The sequence below is a fragment of the Trichosurus vulpecula genome, chromosome 1 (assembly GCF_011100635.1).
Source record: "Trichosurus vulpecula isolate mTriVul1 chromosome 1, mTriVul1.pri, whole genome shotgun sequence".
Classification (NCBI taxonomy): domain Eukaryota; kingdom Metazoa; phylum Chordata; class Mammalia; order Diprotodontia; family Phalangeridae; genus Trichosurus; species Trichosurus vulpecula.
In genome coordinates, this window is record NC_050573.1 from 15,825,400 (window position 1) to 15,843,460 (window position 18,061).

General features: G+C 58.0%; 1 protein-coding gene across 4 annotated transcripts in view; it reads left to right on the top strand.

Annotated features, from left to right (window-relative positions):
* AP1B1 (adaptor related protein complex 1 subunit beta 1) overlaps window positions 1-17,276 on the top strand; it is a 38,557-nt gene extending 21,281 nt beyond the window's left edge. Inside the window, exons 6-23 of one of the 4 annotated variants that reach the window (XM_036760011.1) lie at window positions 1,263-1,453; window positions 1,710-1,931; window positions 2,518-2,638; window positions 2,911-3,006; window positions 4,062-4,177; window positions 4,482-4,647; window positions 6,445-6,543; window positions 7,122-7,381; window positions 7,886-8,087; window positions 8,665-8,685; window positions 9,149-9,178; window positions 9,264-9,407; window positions 12,110-12,255; window positions 13,062-13,191; window positions 13,684-13,768; window positions 14,301-14,387; window positions 14,637-14,791; window positions 16,101-17,276. In XM_036760011.1, coding sequence (XP_036615906.1) covers window positions 1,263-1,453; window positions 1,710-1,931; window positions 2,518-2,638; window positions 2,911-3,006; window positions 4,062-4,177; window positions 4,482-4,647; window positions 6,445-6,543; window positions 7,122-7,381; window positions 7,886-8,087; window positions 8,665-8,685; window positions 9,149-9,178; window positions 9,264-9,407; window positions 12,110-12,255; window positions 13,062-13,191; window positions 13,684-13,768; window positions 14,301-14,387; window positions 14,637-14,791; window positions 16,101-16,175 — 2,346 coding nt within the window. In that variant the 3' untranslated portion in view covers window positions 16,176-17,276. The remainder of the gene's footprint in view (window positions 1-1,262; window positions 1,454-1,709; window positions 1,932-2,517; window positions 2,639-2,910; window positions 3,007-4,061; window positions 4,178-4,481; window positions 4,648-6,444; window positions 6,544-7,121; window positions 7,382-7,885; window positions 8,088-8,664; window positions 8,686-9,148; window positions 9,179-9,263; window positions 9,408-12,109; window positions 12,256-13,061; window positions 13,192-13,683; window positions 13,769-14,300; window positions 14,388-14,636; window positions 14,792-16,100) is intronic. The other 3 variants (XM_036760027.1, XM_036760019.1, XM_036760037.1) reach the window with 3 other exon arrangements.
* Window positions 17,277-18,061: the final 785 nt, after the last annotated feature.

Sequence of the window (18,061 nt, forward strand, 5' to 3'; positions counted from 1 at the left end):
CTGTTAGGTTAAAGGCACTGCCTCTCACTGGAATGGGGATTAGGGCCTGAATTTTCCTCCTCAGCTTTGTCTGTCCACTAACCAGAAGAGTTGGGGCCACTCACTGAAGTGGCGGTGGTCCGTGCTTTCTGTCCATCAGAGGGAGGTTAGGAAAAACAAATGACCCAGTGAGTGTGTGCATATGCGTGTTAATGTGCATGCGTGTGCGTGCATGCGTGTGCACGCGTGAGCTCTGGAGCATGTAAGATGCAAGGTAAGTCCCACTAGCTTGTGTGTCAAAGTTGACAGGGCTCCTTCATCACAGTCCCCCAGGAGGCAGGCAGGATGATGATAGAGGAGGCTCCAATCCCTGCCCAGCTCGTAGCTGAGCCAGGACTGCAGGAGAACTCTTGATTCCACACTCCAGGTGCCCCTCATGCACCGGCCTGGCTTCTCTCAGCAGCCAGCTCTTGGTTGTGAGCCCCTATTCCTGCCATGGTGGGTGCCTCCTGGGAGGCCCTGTTGACATCCAAGAGGTGCTCTCTCTGCACCAGAGCATGTGCCCCTCTGGGCATCCCTACCCAGCAGCCTGCTCCTGGGGTGCCATGGCCTGGGCAGCAGCCAGAAGACATACAGAGTAGCCTCTGACTCCAAGACAGGGAGAGCAGGAAGGAGATTGTGACCTTCCCCAGGCTCTCTGCCAGATACTGAGGCCCAGGAGTGGTGGCTGAGGTTCTCCACTTGGCAGCCTCCCCTGACCTTCCCGACCCACTGGAGACAGGGGCTCTAAGGAGCCCTCTCTGTCGGCCTCAGGAAGCGGACACTTGGGATGGTGGGTGGGGTCGATGGGAGATGTGGTCCCCAAGCACCTCTTCCTAAAAAGAGCCTCATATGGCAAAATAGGGAGGGGAGCATCACATACCAGAGACGCCTCCGTTGTCATCCTCCTCTTCTGGTTGGACGCATAGAGGCTTTTGGTTCCATTTTACAAATAGAAGAGTCATAGAGTCATCGATAGACCCCAAGTGCTCTCAGATCACAAGCACTGCCTGCTAGATCGAGCCCTGTGTTAGTCAGGCAGACAGTGACTATTTGTGAAGTACCTACTGTGTGGTGGGGACAGAGACAGAAATGAAGTAGTCCTCTGCAGGAGCTGTTAGGGAAGGGCACGCATGTGCGTGTGCGTGCACGCGCATGTGTGGAGGAGACAGTAACGAGCACGTATACCAAGTAGCAAACCGCCGGTCTCGTCATGACCTGATCTGCCAGCCTCTCTCTCACAGGTGGTGGCCAACGCTGTGGCCGCCCTCTCAGAGATAGCCGAGTCTCACCCGAGCAGCAACCTCTTGGACCTGAACCCACAGTCAATCAACAAGCTGCTGACAGCCTTGAATGAGTGCACAGAATGGGGGCAGATCTTCATCTTGGACTGCCTGGCTAATTACATGCCCAAGGACGACCGAGAAGCCCAGAGGTGAGCTGGAGAGGGGATGAAGGGCTGCTAGGTTCCCAGTCTAAGGACATGAGCCTTCTGATGGCTCCATGGTCCCCAGCTTTGTCCTTCCTCTGCTCAGAGGAGCCCCGGTGAGGAGGGACGTGGCTCAGGGGCGGGGGCTGTGCCGGCTCCCTTGCCTGGCCCCCAAATGCTGGGATTGGGTGGCAGATGCCGGCCCTGTCCTCTGTCCCCCTCTCTTGTTTATTGCACAATGGGGAATGCTGTCTCTCCTCAGCATCTGCGAGCGTGTGACCCCCCGGCTCTCTCACGCCAACTCAGCCGTGGTGCTGTCCGCGGTGAAGGTGCTGATGAAGTTCATGGAAATGCTCTCGAAGGACCTGGACTACTACGGCACGCTCCTCAAGAAGCTGGCACCTCCCCTGGTCACCCTGCTGTCGGCCGAGCCGGAGCTGCAGTACGTGGCCCTGCGCAACATCAACCTCATCGTGCAGAAAAGGTGACCAGCAACCTGCGCGTGTGAGGGGCCCTCTGCTCACCCCATTCACTGCTGCTGGGCTCTCAGGCTAACCCGAGGCAGAGGGGCCTCCGCTGCCCTCTGCTGCCATCTCACTTTCTCACTGAGGGCTGCCAGGGGAGCGGCTGGGCTTGGGCTCGGCTCTGAGCTGGCGTGCCTTCTGTTACTTGCTCGGGTTTGGGGCACATGAAGGCAGGTCTGAGCCTCCTGGCCATGGCAGTGGTCAGAGCAGGCAGCTGGCCCTTGTCGCTGCCCCAGGTCCCCTAAGGAAGCCAGCTATGCAGACCTCTTTTCCCTCTTTCTTCCTTTCCTCCCTCTCCTGTGCCTCAGGCCTTGTGTCCAGCTGCCCTGTGGGTGTGGGCTCATCTCCTAGGCATTCAGGACAAAGCCTGCGGAGTTTGGTGCTTTGTGGAGGTGACTCCTGACTAGATTGTCACTTGTTTGTGTAGGACAAGACATTCCCAGGAGAATGGAGAATGTTGCTGCCCCCCTCCCAGTCCCCCGGGCTTGCTTTTTTGATCATTTCTTAGGATTGCCTTATGTGTGAGCAGTTTTTCTCCCCTTCTAGGCCTGAGATCTTGAAACATGAGATGAAGGTCTTTTTCGTCAAGTACAATGATCCCATCTATGTGAAGCTAGAAAAGCTAGACATCATGATCCGCCTGGCCTCCCAAGCCAACATTGCCCAGGTTAGCCGGCCCTGGAGCTGGGGCACCTTGGGCCTGCCTCCCGGGTAGCCTCAGGCTCCACCCCCAAAGAACCCTGGTTCTCCAGCCCGCCCACCCCTACCCCCACCCCCTGCCATGGGACCCAGACTCCCTGCTCCCAGATGACCCCATCCACTATGGCCTCCATCTTTGCAAAGCAGTCAGTGTGCCCTCTTAGGAGGAACCCAGCTCCTCACCTGCAGAGAGCTGATCCTGTTCCCCTGACTATATCTCACTGCATGTCCCTGTGGCAGGTGCTAGCAGAACTGAAGGAATATGCCACAGAGGTGGACGTGGACTTTGTGCGCAAGGCTGTGCGTGCCATTGGCCGCTGCGCCATCAAGGTGGAGGTGAGCATTCCCAGAGCTAGCCCCAGGAAACTGTACCTGTCATCATCTCGGAGAAGGTCCGGGCCCATCTGGGTAGTAGGAACCTTGGGAACCCAAGCCACGGGCCCCAGTAGGAGATCAGAGTGAGGGGGAGCTTCCTCACCGCAGCTCTCACCTCCTTCAGGGCTCCCCAGTCCTGGTGATGGAGTTCATCCACCCCCACAGAGCTCATCTCTCCTCCCTGTCCTTTGGGCACTCGGAGTCACTGGCTTTGAGGTCAGTTGTGGTGCTCTGTGTAGATGAGTTGGACCTCACAGATCACTAGCAATTAGGGGCTGTCCTGCAGGAGCTCAGGCCAGATTAACCTGGATGTCCAGAAAGGCATCTGTGGTTGGCTTGCCCGGTGAGGTGCATCCTATGGGGCAGACAGAAGGTTGTCAGTGGGTCCGTCAGCACCAGGGCTGGCATCTCTGCAGACCCTGCCATCCCCCTCGGGCCGCTACCTCCACACTGTGGCCTCCTTGTCCTAATTTAGATCTGGAGGGAACCTCAGAGGTTGGTACAGCTGAGGAAACTGAGGCCCAAAGAAGGGAGGTAATGTGTCCAAGGCTACCCGCAGAGGCAACAGTGAAGGGTGAAGCTGCGGTGTAACTGATGGCAGAATTAGCACTCTGCCCCTGTGCCAAACCCCGGCTGGTAGTCTGCAGAGATATCCCCTCTGCCACCAGACCTGATTATCCTGGGGGTCCTCCCCCAGGCTCCCTTCAGGAGCCCCTCCTCCCTGGCTCCTAAAGTGTGGCGCTATCCCTATTCAAGGATGGCCTTTGTTTCAATGCCCAGGAGGCTGGTTTTTAGCAACAAAGGTATAGAGGTCACACCTTGGGCTGTGATCCACGGTCTGACTTCACCTCCCCAAATGACTTTACATGAGTTATTCCTCTCATTCTCGGTTACCAGGGAGGAGATAGCACTGCCTTGCTTCTACTAGAGAGTGAGGGCTTAGAGAGGCGGGCAGTGGGCTCTGAGACCCCATTTGGGTGCTGTTCTGACCTCTGACCCCTGCTCTGTCCTTGCAGCAATCTGCAGAGCGCTGTGTGAGCACACTGCTGGACCTGATCCAGACCAAGGTGAACTACGTGGTGCAGGAGGCCATTGTGGTGATCAAGGACATCTTCCGCAAGTACCCCAACAAGTAGGTACCCAGCAACAAGTAGGTAGGTAGGAACTCCTCAGGCCCTCCCACTGCAGGGCAGGCCCAGACACATCTGCCCTACCACCCACACATGCCTTCCGATCTCAGCTTCCTGCTTCCCTCGTCCCTTGTTCCCCTGCCCCTCAATGCTTGGTGCCAAGATGCCCCAGGGTCATGTCTGAGTTTTTACACTGTCTCCAGCTTCATGACTCAGTAGACGATTGCTGAGGCGGGGCAGCCACTCCTGGGGTCCCCGGCGGCCTTCCTGGTCCGCCCTCATCACCTCGCTCTCCTACGGCCCCAGGTACGAGAGCGTGATCGCCACCCTGTGTGAGAATCTGGATTCCTTGGATGAGCCAGAGGCGCGAGCGGCCATGATATGGATCGTGGGCGAGTACGCGGAGCGCATTGACAATGCTGATGAGCTCCTGGAGAGCTTCCTAGAAGGCTTCCATGATGAGAGCACCCAGGTGAATGGGCAGCGTGGGCATGGCCTTGTGCCCTGGAAGTGTGTGCCCCCTGTTGGAGGAGAGTGCATCCCCCTCAGCTGGCATTCTCTAGAGGCAGGCCCCTGGGAGGGAAGGGGAGAGGGACATGAAGCAGAGGGACCAGCCTTCGCTCGGCCTGGGCCTGACTGGCTTGGGGTGCACAGCAGCTCCTCCTCCCCTGCGCATGTACACACGCACGCGCACACACACACGTACATGTACACACACATACTCTCTCTTGCAGAAAGAATCAGGGGGAGCAGGTCTTGAAGCAGGAGGCAGCTGGGAGGCTCTGCTGGCAGCAGGGATGGCCACTCCTCCTCACTCCCCCACGCTGCCCAGACATTGCCAAGAAGCCCAAGCAGAATTTGGTGACCTGTAGGAGGCTGGGCTCCTCTCTAGCCCATGGCAGGCGAGGGGGCTGATATGGGCCTGGAGAGAGGAGTTGTTCTGAGGGGAAGCTGGCCCTCTGACCTCCCACAGAATGCAGCACAGAGGCAGCCCTGGCTACCACCAAGCACTTTTTTGAAATCAATAAGCTTTTTTGAGCACCCACCTAAACATTGAGGAGGCCAGGACAAAAGATGGAAACTGTCTGCTTTCAGGGAACTAGGACTGTTGTCCAGAGCCAGGCCATTGGCCCCCTTCACAGTGGTGGCCTCTTTTCACAGCCCTGCAAGGCAGGCAAATAGGGGACATGGTTGTCCTGTGGGACGGTCAGAGAGGCGAATTTGCTCCCCAGCTGTCCCCTGAGAGGCTTGTGGATTCACTGTGTTCCACACCTCCACACCCTCATTAGCCTGCCATGTGGGCTGGGATCATTGAGCAGCTGGTTGCCATGGGCATGATCAGCCCTGCAGCTGCTGCCTCAGTGTCCCCAGCCTCTGCTCTCCTCCTCCCTCAGAGCTAGCTTCAGTGAGGGGCTGGTTTTGGGTGGAGCCCTTGGGCGGCCTCTTCCTGTGGGATTTGTATCAATTCTGTTTGCTATGGGACACAGAGGGCCTCCCCATCACGCTCACTGTTGCAGGGGATGTCCAGGGGCCCTCTGGGTGTTTCTCAGAGAGGGCCGGCTGTCTCCAGGGAGTTCAGAGCCATCAGGGCCTGTCACTCCCATGTTATAAAGAACCAACAGAGGCCACAGAGGGAGGATGTGGCAGAGCCACAACCTGGGTCCCTGGGCTGCCAGTCCACAGACCGGGGCTCTCCTCTCACTGCTGCCATTTGAGGCCTATGAGACCTGGGAGCTGTCCTCACCCTGCGTTAAGCCTCCATGTCCCCACCCATAACGTGCTCTGGGTACCACCCACAGTCTGCAAGTGAGGGTATGAGGACTGGCCACGAGTCATGGCCTTTGTCCTTCCTAGGCCCAGAGGCCTGGATCAGCCTCATTCTAGTTATTTCCTGCCCCTGAGGCTCCGTTTCTTCCACTGCAGAGTAAGAATCACATTTGTAGCCCTGGCCTCTCAGGGCTGTTCTAAGCAGGGTACCTGGGGAGCCTTCAAGTGCCATAGAAATGTGGGCCATGGGCTACCCAGGGGAGGAGGAGCCCAAGTTCCCAGTGGGGAGAGCCCACTGCCAGCTGTGCCCAGGGCTCCAGCCTGCCCGGGCAGAATTGGCTGAGTTGAGGCCAGATGTTCTCCTACCCCCTCACCCAGAGTGGTGGGTTCTCGGGTTTCTTGCTGGCTCCTCCTGGAGATGGTGACCCTGGCTCTGGTGCTGGGGTGTGGATAATGTCTCTGCCATCCCCTACAGCTCTCACGCCTCTCCCCCACCCTTCAGGTCCAGCTCCAGCTGCTGACAGCAATTGTGAAACTCTTCCTGAAGAAGCCGACGGAGACCCAGGAGCTGGTGCAGCAAGTGCTCAGCCTGGCCACCCAGGTGTGTGCCAAGGCCTCAGCCCAGCTCAGCGTGGCAGGGTTGGGGAGGTGGGAAGCGGGCACCGGAGCTAGGCCTCAGCAACTCTGCTGCAAGCACGCCAGACAGGCTCAGCCCTGAGGGAAAGCCTGGCCCCTGCCCTCAACAAGCTTTCATTGGCCACAGAGGCCTGCCTGACATTCAGGGCCATGTCACCATCGTGGCTAGAAAGAATGTGTCAAGTGAGCTACAGAGGGCAGGCTTGGATTGGTGAGGGGCCGCTGGACTTGATGTGGGAGCTGAGGCCAGGGTGACAGGCCCATGACCCTAGTGACCCTGCTGCCTCAAGGCCATCAGCACCCCCCACCCCTTGCTCCTACAGAGGGAGGGTGTGTGTGTGTCTGTGTGTCAGACACAGAGAACAAGGCCACTCTCTGGAGGAAGGCAGTCAAGTTAAGGTAGCTGAGGGTGTTGCTCCACCCTCCTCAGGCCCTGCATAGTGAGATCTGACTTGAGGCCATCAGCTGCTGCCCTGCTCTGACCTCCTCTGGGCCTCTCTCTTCTCTCTCCACGCCATGCCATGCCCACCTCCTCTGCTGAAGGACTCTGATAATCCTGATCTGCGAGACCGAGGCTATATCTATTGGCGGCTGCTCTCCACGGACCCCGTGGCAGCCAAGGAGGTGGTCCTGGCCGAGAAGCCGCTGATCTCAGAGGAGACCGACCTCATTGAGCCCACGCTTCTCGACGAGCTCATCTGCTACATCGGCACGCTAGCCTCAGTCTACCACAAGCCCCCCAGTGCCTTTGTGGAGGGCAGTCGGGGGGTGGTGCATAAGAGCCTGCCCCCACGCACGGGCTCGTGAGTACCAAGTCCTGCAGGGAGGGAGCTGGCTGGGCCCTGGGGCATCCAGCCAGGCCAGTCAAGTCAACTCAGAGTCACCTCTCCCTGGGATCCAAGGAGCTGGTGGTGGTGCATGGCTCGGAAGGACAGTCCGCCATTTCCCTGCAGTGGGGTGGGCATCATCGCCACCCACTCTGCAGGGTCTCAGCATTTGTTGTTTCAGGGTGATCTGGGGTCTTCCTCCCCTCTGCTGTGTCAGCTCAGTTTAACAATTGAGTTCCTGGAGGGGAAAGGGGCTGGCTTCAACCTCCTGGAGGCCTCTGGGTAGGGGGTGCAGAGATTGCCCTTTCCCCTCCAAACCAGAAATGGCACCCAGCTATGCTCCCCTCCCCCTTTCCTACCCCTAGAACCAAGATGCTCTGGGTTGGTGGCACAACTTCTCCTGACTTGGTCACACAGAAAGGGAAGGCTTGCTGCTGTGCCCAGCTCACCATTTCCTTTTCCCCATGTCTTCTGTGGCAGGAGTGAGAGTGCCGAGAGCCCTGAGGCTGCCCCAACAGGTGCACCCCCCGGGGAGCAGCCGGCTGTCATCCCTGCCCAAGGAGACCTCCTCGGGGACCTGCTCAACCTGGACCTGGGCCCCCCTGTCAGTGGGCCCCCACTGACCACAGCCCCTGTCCAGATGGGGACTGTGGACCTGCTTGGGGGAGGTCTGGACAGCCTGGTATGTTGGGGCTTTCCCTCATTTTAATGTGTGGGCATTTCCAGACAAACAGGCCTAGACTCTGTCTACGTTTGGCCTTTCACAGTCACAAATGTGCCTTCAGAAACTGGGTCTGGCTATAGATTGGTGGAGAATCTGAGGCACAGCAGCCTAGAGGGTGGCATGGACTGGTACAGAGCAGAGGGGGAAACTCTTGGTGAGCCCCTTTGAGGGGTCTGGCATGGCTCAGGGCACCTGCTGCTAAGTCAGCAGCTCTGAGGAGCCGGGCGAAATGGGGAGCTCTCTAGAGGCCACTCCGGCACAGGGGGAGAGACTGTCTAGATGAGTCTGTAAGGAAGGCCTTTCTCTCGAGGTTCACACATCAGGAGTCCTACCTGGAATCAGGTACCAGCCTAAGGGGAGGGCTTTTGTCTAGAGTAGAAATGTCTCATGACTGATCTTTTTTCTCTCCTTTCCTTTCTTTCTCTTCTTTGTCTGTGTCATGTCTGTCTGTCTTTCTGTCTGTCTGTCTCTCTCTCACTCACTCTCTCTGCTTGTGGCTGGCTGTCCTCTTCACCCTGGCTGCATCTGCTTGGAGATGGGCGATGAGACTGAAGGGGTAGGGAACAGGCTCTTGGCCCTTGCCAGTCCCCCCACATGCCCAGATTAGATCTTCCCTCCCTACTTTCCTGTTTGACTGGCCCACAGCAGCTCCGAGTGGGCATGCCTCCGTACCAAGGGCTGTACTGGACACCTGCTGCTGCCTGTGGCCTCCGGGCTTGTGGCACCTCGTGGGATTCCTACCACACTGGGGGTGGTCCCTGGGCTGACCTGTTTTTCAGCAGCCCCCTTTCTGGCCGGGAGTTCTCTCTGCAATCCCAGCCCTGGGGGGAGTCACTCTGGCTCCTTCCCTACAGCCCCTTTTTCTGAGCTGGTTCTAAATCCCCTTGTGATGTGTGTGTCGAATGATAGCCAGGCAGTGTCCCCGCCAGGAAGGCTACCCAGAGGAGGGGCTTCCCCAGGGGCAGTGGGAAGCTTCCACCCTGGCGCTCCAGTTACTGGGCTCTTTCTTGTCTCTGCAGCCTAGAGGTGATGTGAGTGGCAGCCCTGCAGTAAGTACCCTGCCTCTCTTTCCAGGCCTGTGGTATCACCTCCTCTGCAGCCCCCCTCACCACCTCTCTCTCTGTCCCTTTCCAGATGGGTGGCACCAATTTTGCTGCCCCCTCCGCAGGGACGATGTCAGCCAACCTGGGTGCCCCCATTGGCGGTGGCTTGGGTGACCTCTTTGACCTGAACAGTGGAGTGGGATCGCTGTCAGGCTCCTACGTGGCCCCAAAAGCAGTAAGTCATGTGTCTGCTCTGATGCTCATTCCGGGAGGGAGCTTAGCTTCCAGAGGGAAGAGGTCTTTCTATGCCCATTATCCATGCCTTGGGCCAGTCTGACCAGGGTGTACTAGTTTGCCAATGGCAGGTTTTGTCTCCTTTCATCCCAGGAGTCACAGACATTTAGGAAACCCCCACTAAGTGCAAGGCACCATGCTGGGCTGTGATGGCCCTGTCATGGCGAAGCACAAAGAATGGCCTTGCCCACCATGGCCTCACCCGGCCTGCCAAGGGGAGGAGCCTAGCCAGGGATGTGGCTGCAAGGGGCACTTCTGCCAGCATTGATTTAACAGACAAAACACATTTACTGACCATGTACTGTGAACCACGTTTGTGTCCCATGAACCAACATCACTGATGGTTGGGCAGAGGGGGCAGCTGAGACCGTGGCAGTCCCTTGAGGAGAGTGTGTGTGCATGTGCCCAGACATTAAAGTATCGTATAGGCTAATTGTTTGTAGATTTCAGCATCACAGGGTCCATCCTGTGTCCCTAATATCCTGCTTTTGCCTGGTCAGCTTGGAGAGGCAGCATGAACCCTGTTTCATCAATGCTGAAACTCACTGAGCACCCACTGTAGGTGGTACCGTGTAAGATGCTGGCTGGTCTGCTCGTCCCTCTCATCAGAGGGTCTGTCAAGAGCTGTCCAGGGCTCTGTGGTGATAAGTGCTTAGCAGGTGGCCCTGCTCTGGAAGAAAGCCAGGAGACCATGTCCTTTGTCCATGCCCTGTTCAGCATCTACAGCAAGCTCATTGACCACTAGCCTTTCCCAAAGCCCCCTGGGCAGCCCATTCAACTTTGGGAAAGCTCCCACCATGAGGAGACATCATCTGACATTCAGCCTCAATCTGCTTCTTTGCCACTTGGAGCCCCTGCCCCTGGTTCTGCTCCCCAGGCGCAGCAGAACAAGCTTGTCCCTTTCCCTCAGGACTGCCCTTCAGGCACTTGTCCTCCACCCCTGGCCTCAAGACTCAGCATCACCATCTTCTCCGAAGCAGGCAGCCCTTTGTGAAGGACTGACCTTGGAGGGCCAAAGGACCCCTCAAGGGCCCTCTTTACCGGCTGAGGGCCGTAGAACCATGCAGTCTGATGGCTGAAAGAGGCCTAAAGAGATCATGGAGCTGGGAGCCCACTCCCCAGAGACCGAGGCGGCATCAAGATGGCATGTCCCCAGTGTGTCAGGGGCCGCTTGTGTCCTGGCCTTCCTCAATCTTCAAAGGAGAGAATATCCCCTTGTAAAAGCATTCAGAGAGAGAGAGAGACCCAGTGAGCTAGCACGAGGGATGAACACCAGATTCCCCCGCCCAAAACAGGCCCAGAGCTTCCAAGCTCATTTACCCTGGACAGCTTTTCTGTGGCCATCATCCATTGGCCTGCCCAGCCTCACTGGGGGCTGTGCTTAGAATCCCAGGCCCTGGGATGGTGGCAGCTGCTCAGACCCCCCTGTCCTGGCAAGGCCAGTTTATGACCCTCCAGGTGTCACTGGGGTCACCTTGGGCTCTGGGGAAGAGATGAGAACAGTGGCCTCAGAGTCCATCCTGCACTGGCAAGGGGTCACCCTGAGGCTGAATTGTATCATCTTGGGCTCTGATCCTAAGGAGAGCCCTGCACCTTCACCCAGCCTCACCCCAAGGTAACAAAGGCAGGCAGGCAGGCATTAAATATTTATTAAGCACTATTTTTTGGAGAACTCACACAGGGCAGGCACTCCCACAGAGGTCAGAAGAAGTGATACCAGGACACTCAAGGTTTCTCTGAAGAACTTTGGAATCGATTGTGACACATGGGAGACACTGGCACAGGACCGCCCAGCACCGCATGCCCCCATCAGAGAAGGCACTGTGCTGTATGGGTGAAGCAGAATTGCAGCAGCTCAAAAGAAACGTGAGATGTACAAATTTAGAGACGTCTGCCCTCCAGGTGTTCATCTGGACTGTTTGTGCCCAACCCGGGGTGGAGCCTTCCAAGGCGGTACTTGTCCGGTCAGCCCCAGTCAGACACACTGGGCCTCGATCCCAGCGTATGATGTCATTTTGGTCCTCTGCAAGAACGAAGAAGTGCCACCACCCGACCATGTGCCCGGCACTGTGCCCAGCACTTGGTGGTCCAGAGAAAGGGAAAAACAGGCCCTTTCCTCAAGGAGATGCCACAGTTGCCAGTCCTCACCTTCAGCTAACCCAAGCTGGCCGAGCTGCTGCCTTCCAGTGAGGCAGGGCAGTATGGCAGAAACAGCCTTGGCTTTGGAGCCCAGAGGTGCTACTCTAATGCTGGTCACTTGGGGCACATCTCGCAGCCCTCTGGGCCTCCTGTAAATGAGGGGTTTGGCCTCAATGGCCCTTCCAGGTGTAGGTCTGGGCAGGGGGCATGGCCACCCCCCCCACTGGCCTTGGGGCTTCCTCGGGGGCCTGGGAAGCAGGCCCCTGAAGAGGGCAGCTAGGAGCACTGCCCCAAGCACTCTCAGGTGCCTTTTCCTCCAGAAGGCCAAGACAGGGATCTCAGGCCCTTATCAGGGCCAACACTCTCACTTTACCAAGGAGGAAGGGGCATTGGCCTCAGGTCCCACAGCTTGTAAGTGTTTGAGGTAGGAATCGAACCCAGAGCTCTAGCCGCCATGCCACACCATGCCGCTGACCCCTTCCTTGTGTTGACCTTCTCTCATAGGTCTGGCTCCCTGCCATGAAAGCCAAAGGCCTGGAGATCTCAGGGACTTTCACCCGCCAGGTGGGCTCCATCTCCATGGACCTCCTGCTGACTAACAAGGCCCTGCAGGTCATGTCTGACTTTGCCATCCAGTTCAACCGCAACAGGTAAAGCATGGAGCTGGCAGCTCTGGCCAGTCCCTCGTGAGCTTTCTGAACCATGCGCTTAGGGAGGAGGGGATGCTCTTAATGAATGCGCCCCGGGAGCAACCAAGAATGGCAGACCAAGAGAAGGAGGGCGATGGTGGGGGCTTGGTGGGTGGCCGGTGTGCATTGCCAGGCAGGGCCAATCACCAGACCTCTCCACTAGGCCCAAAGCAGCCTCTCCTGATAACTCTTTTCTCCCTGAATGGCTACAGTGATGCCTGCACTGCAGTGTTTGAGAAGGTGCCCAAAGGCACTCCTGTTAGCCAGAGCCAGCAGGCAGAGGCTGGCACCCACCTTGAAACAAAGGAGTCAGTGCCAGCCGCTACCCTGGGCCAATCAAGGCCAGGCCTTGGGAGTCCTCTGGGCTGGGGCAGTCTTTCGTAGTGATGGGGGTGCCCCAAGACAGAATCTCAGAGTGAGGGGCCTCATTGGCCGTCTAGTCCAACCCGTGGGATCTGTCTTCCCTTGGGAAATGTCACGGAAGCAAAAGTTGGATTGGCTCCTCTGAGAAGGGCTGTGAGCTAGGCAGAGCTGGGGCCAGAGCCTGGCCCAGCTGATGGGTGGCTGGAGACAGAGACTCCCCAAATTCTCCAAAGAGAAGGAGCTTAAGTCCAGCTCCCTTGTTTGGGGCAGCTGAGGACTGACTTCTCTCAAGCCTGCTCAAAGGGACGAGCACAGCCGGACAAGTGGGAATGAGGGTCTGGGGGGTGCACAGCGGGAGCTGTGGCTCTGGCCTCCGGCTCAGCTCTGTCCCACCACCTCCACAGCTTTGGCCTGGCCCCCGCGGCTCCCCTCCAAGTACATGCCCCACTCAGTCCCAACCAGACAGTGGAGATCTCCCTCCCTCTGAACACTGTGGGTTCTGTCATGAAGATGGACCCTCTGAACAACCTCCAGGTACGCTCAGCCCTGGGGCAGCCTGGTAGCCAGCATGGTAGAGCTGGCCTACGTCCATAGAAGGCCTGCAACATGTGGTTTCTTGGCTAAGGGGAGGCAGAGTGGGGTGGTCAGCTGTTAGATCCAGGAGCTCTGAGTTCGTCTGCCTTCCTCTCTTAGAGCTGCGGGGGAGGGTTGAGCCCCTGGCATGAACCTGAGCCTGTGGGAGTCAGGGCCAGCAGTGTCAGTGGCAGCCAGGCCCAGAGCACTCCCAAGGACAGTGGGAACCAGCTTGAAGTGCCACTGTTTAACAAAACAAATCGAGACAGGCACAACATAGATGATGTTAATATGAGGTTTTCTAAGTCTATTTGAGTCTGATAGCCAGGGACCAGAGGACACCATCCTTCCCCACAACAACTTAGGGAGGGCTGGAGGCCAGAGGCGGTGGGGCTGGCTTTGGGCGGGTCAGCAGAAGGCCTGGCAGGTGCCTCACCCCCTTCACACCCCCAGGTGGCCGTGAAGAACAACATTGATGTGTTCTACTTCAGCACCTTGTACCCGCTGCACATCCTCTTTGTGGAAGACGGGAAGATGGGTGAGCGGCCCTCTAGCCCCCCTCCACTCCCCCAGCCACACATCCCTGGGGCCCCCTGCGGGCACAGCCGGGCAGCCTGGGGCCCTCAGTCAAGTTCAGGGTCAAGGGAGACACGTCCCTTGCTCTGGGGGGATGGCTGGACGGGCAACAGTCATGATTGAGGGCTTGTGGAAAGGGGCACGGTCCCCAGCCCTGCTGGTGGCCTGGGACAGTAAATGTGGAGGAAGGACCCTCGGGCTCCATGTGGGATGAGAAGAATGCCCTGCTGGGGAAAATTGGGGACAGACGTGGGGAGGGCTTGCAGAAGGGAGGGGCGAGCAGGAAGGACCTAGAAGGATGCCATAGTCCGTCATCGCATCCCCCATTGGTTTTACACCAGCGGGGTGGGGTGGAGGATGGGGACTCACCCCAGTTACAAAGTAGCACAGTTGGTCTAGAAGCCCAGATAGAGATGGAGGCTGGGCCTGGCACTCGAGGCCTTTGCTTTGGCCCCAGCCGCAGCAGGTGGGCTTAGCCCAGCTTCTCCCCTCAGAGCGGCAGATGTTCCTGGCCACATGGAAGGACATTCCCAATGAGAACGAGGCCCAGTTCCAGATCAAAGACTGCCCCCTCAATGCAGGTGAGGGAGATGGGCTGTAGCCCATCCTGAATCTCCATTCGAGGCTCCCTCTGCCGGGCACTGGCAGCCCACCAAAGGGAGCTGGAGAGGGGTGATGGGAGAGGGGTGAAAGTTGGCCAGGCTGCGCCCCTCCCCAGAATGGGGACTTTGGGAGAAGGGGACCAGTGTGGCCACAGGGGCAGAGGGGTCTTGAGGTGTGGGGGCCTGCTGGCCCAGGGTGCCATTTCCCCTCTGATTGCCTCCTCCCAGAGGCCGTGAGCAGCAAACTGCAGGCCAGTAACATCTTCACTATCGCGAAGAGGAATGTGGAGGGCCAGGACATGCTGTACCAGTCCTTGAAGCTCACCAATGGCATCTGGGTCCTGGCCGAGCTTCGCATCCAGCCTGGCAACCCCAACTTCACGGTGAGGCGCGTGGCAGGGCCCTGAGATGGGCCGGCCTTCCCTGCTGGCTCCTCCTCTGGTCACAGCCGAGACATACAGCAGGGTCACACACACACCCACACACAGCCCTGCACCCACTCATCTGCTCTCTCCCCATCTCCCTCTTTTCCTTCTCTCCATCCCTGCCCAAAGCAGTCACGTATCTTGCTACACTTGAATTTAAATGGATTCTGCTCTCAGAAGAAAGCAGGTTGAAATCCAAGATCAGGAGCTCCTTTTTTCAGTCTCCCTTTTCTTCTGAAGGGCCCCGCCCCCACCCCCACACCACCTCCACCCCCCAGTCCAGTCTCCAGCCTCGTTGGGCTGCGCTTGGCGCCTGAGTTGGCGTGTTTATTTCCACCTCCCCTTCTCCCATATGTTTGGTGGTTTCATGCCCACCTCCTGCAGGGCCCCTGGGGGGCGGATCCCTCTGTCTTCCTCCTGCATCCACCTCCCACTTGCTCCCCAAAGACTGCAGCTGGTCTGGCTGACTTTGACCTTGGGCTCAGGGGATGGCGCCAACCCTGGCTTTCCCTCAGGCAGATCACAGCCTCCTTTGGGCCTCAGTTTCCTCATCTCTGAAATGGGAGAGGTCCCCTCTGGGTCTGGGATGATGCTGACACCAACAGCGCCTTGCCACTGTTGCCTCATTTGGCCTTCATAATAATATCTCCATTTTATAGTCAAGGAAACTGAGGCTAGAGAGGTTAAGGGACTTGCCCTAGGTAACACTAGTCAGTGTAGGAGTCTGGCACCCTGCCCGCCAGGCCACAGTGCCCAGAGAGGCCAGAGGGCTAAGTACCGCTGACCAGGAGGCTTCTACTTCCTTTCCCGTCCCCTCCTTTCTGAGGAGGGCGATGGCAAGAGGAGGCTGACGTTTTCATCTCCTTGGCTCAGTGATGCCGAGGCTGTCACTGCCAGACCCAGAGAGGACCTCCTGCCCCTGCCCCCCCCCTTCTTTCAGCTCCCCAACTTCCTCAAGCCTCCTGGGATGGGCTCCCTGACAACCTGCAGCTGCTGATTCATCCCTTCCCTCTCTGGCAGGGAGCGGGGAGCGGGTGTCTGGGAGCTCGCTGGCAGCAGGTGTGTGGGCTGGAGGTATATTTGGGTCCCTGGCCTAGCGTAGCAGAGGAGGCTGCAGCGCTCGCCCCCGGCTTCGTGCGTGGCTCATCTGCAGCATCCGGGGCTCGGGCTTGCCCTGGGCCTGGGCGGGGGACGGGGTGGGGGGCGTTGAGTGATCCCTCTCGGGTCCTGTGCCAACAGCCCCTTTCTCTTCTGTCTCCCGCTCCAGCTGTCCCTGAAGTGCCGAGCCCCGGAGGTATCTCAGCATGTCTACCAGGCATACGAGACCATCCTCAAGAACTGATGGTCTCCTCCCCTTCCCCTGTCCCTCCTACCCCTCCTCCCCCAGGGCGAGGTGATGGCATCTCTTCTCATCAAAGGGGTCCAGGGATGCTGAGTCTGCTCAGGCCTCAGGCTTCCCAGAGAAGGAGGAGGACACACACAGTGGGGGCCATGTCTGCGAACTGGAATTGTGCCCTCCTGCCACTACAGAGATTTAGTGGGGGAACACAAAGAGGGAGCTGAGGTCCGGAAGCACTGGGGCCTCCTGGCTTGGGCCGGAGCCTAGTATTGTTCTCCCTAGTTCAGACCCCAAACAGACCCTGGGAAGACCCTTTGTCTCTTGGGTTTTTTCTTGACTATATCTATCAGAGAACCAGCGTCTGGGCCCTAGCTAGAGGGGTGTCTGTTTTTAGGAAGGCGCTCCCTCAGCCGGGGAGTGGGGAGGTGGGGACAGGAGGGAGGGGCCCTCAGCCCTACAGCATTTCCTCCTTCCCCACGTTTGCTTTGGCTGAAACCTCCCACATTTCATTCCACTGGGCCTCGAAGGCCCTTGGACTGCTGCTTGTCCCATCCTCCTCCTCTGCCTTCCTCAGATCCCACCACGGGTGCTCATGGGTTTGGAAATCCTCCCCATCCCCCCACCGGAAGCTGCAGCCACTGTCCCCTGAGCCCTTCTCCCCTTTGGGGGGGGCCTCCCTCTGCAGGAGGAGCCCCCTGACTGCTACAGCCCAGCCAGGCCCCAGGAAGCTCCTGACCTGGAACAGCTGGCTCCTAGAGCATCCCAGGCCGCAGGGCTGAGCCTGGGGGTGGCTTTGTCTGCTGCCACCATCCCCTAGGCTCCTGAGGCTTGGCCAGTGGCTCTCGCTGGAGCTTGGGGTGTTTTTCCTGCTGTTTGTTAATAAAGAATTACCGCTTTGGGCAGCTGGTGACACTAATTTTTTTTTCTCCCCTATCCCCCCCCCAAATAAAGACAGAGTTCAAATCAATTCTACCAGAAGGGCTGGTGTAAGTCTCCAGCCCTTGCAGTAAGTGTATCTAATATATATAAATAAGAGGCATATATATTGTATGTTTACTCGTGTTTTCAGAAAGAGGGAAGCAATAAAAGTGACATCTTCCATCACCAGTGTGTCCGTGCAGAAGTCTGTCAGCCCCTGGGATCTCCCTGCTGGTACCCAGGGCACCCAACATGGGGTTTGGTCTGGAATTCCTGATCGATCTCCCGCACTCCCATCTGCTGGCTGGAGAAGTCACCTTCCCTGCCTCTAGTGTAGTAAAATGGGGATCCTTGCTCTGCCCTCGAGGCCCACAGGGCTCTGGATGGTGAAGGCGTGACCTTTGGCCTCTGGGCCCTCCTTTTTTCTACCACGAGGGCATGGCCCCAGTGGCCCCCTGGAAGCCCTTCCACCTTTGCTGGCTCCATCCCAACACCTCCATCCATGTGGCTCCTTGGGCTCCTCACTGCCATTGTCATCCCAGAGGCTTTTGAAATCAAGGAGGACAAACTCATGTCTCCACCCTAGAAGTGAGCTGCTACACAAATTTCCTGCAAAGCCCTCTGTCCAGCCCCAGCTTTAACTGGGACCAGGCCGGATCCCAGACCCCTGCTGGAATGCCAGAATGCCCCAGGAGCTGCCAGGGAAGCAACAGCTTTGCTGCGTACCTGAGCCCTGCTTTTCCAGCTGGCATGCCGGGCGTGCCCCTAAACTTGTGGACATGAGCTACATGGGGCCTTCGTGGCCGTTTGTCATCCTGCCAGTCTGGCTTTGAGAACCACATCCCTTGGCACTGGGATTTGGGGGCAGGGGGCGGGGAATGGGGAATGAAGACAGCCAAGCCAGAAGACTTCTTGGGTTTGTGAGGTCCTCTTTCCAACAGAGGAACAAAGCTAGCCTCCTTGGGGGCCGA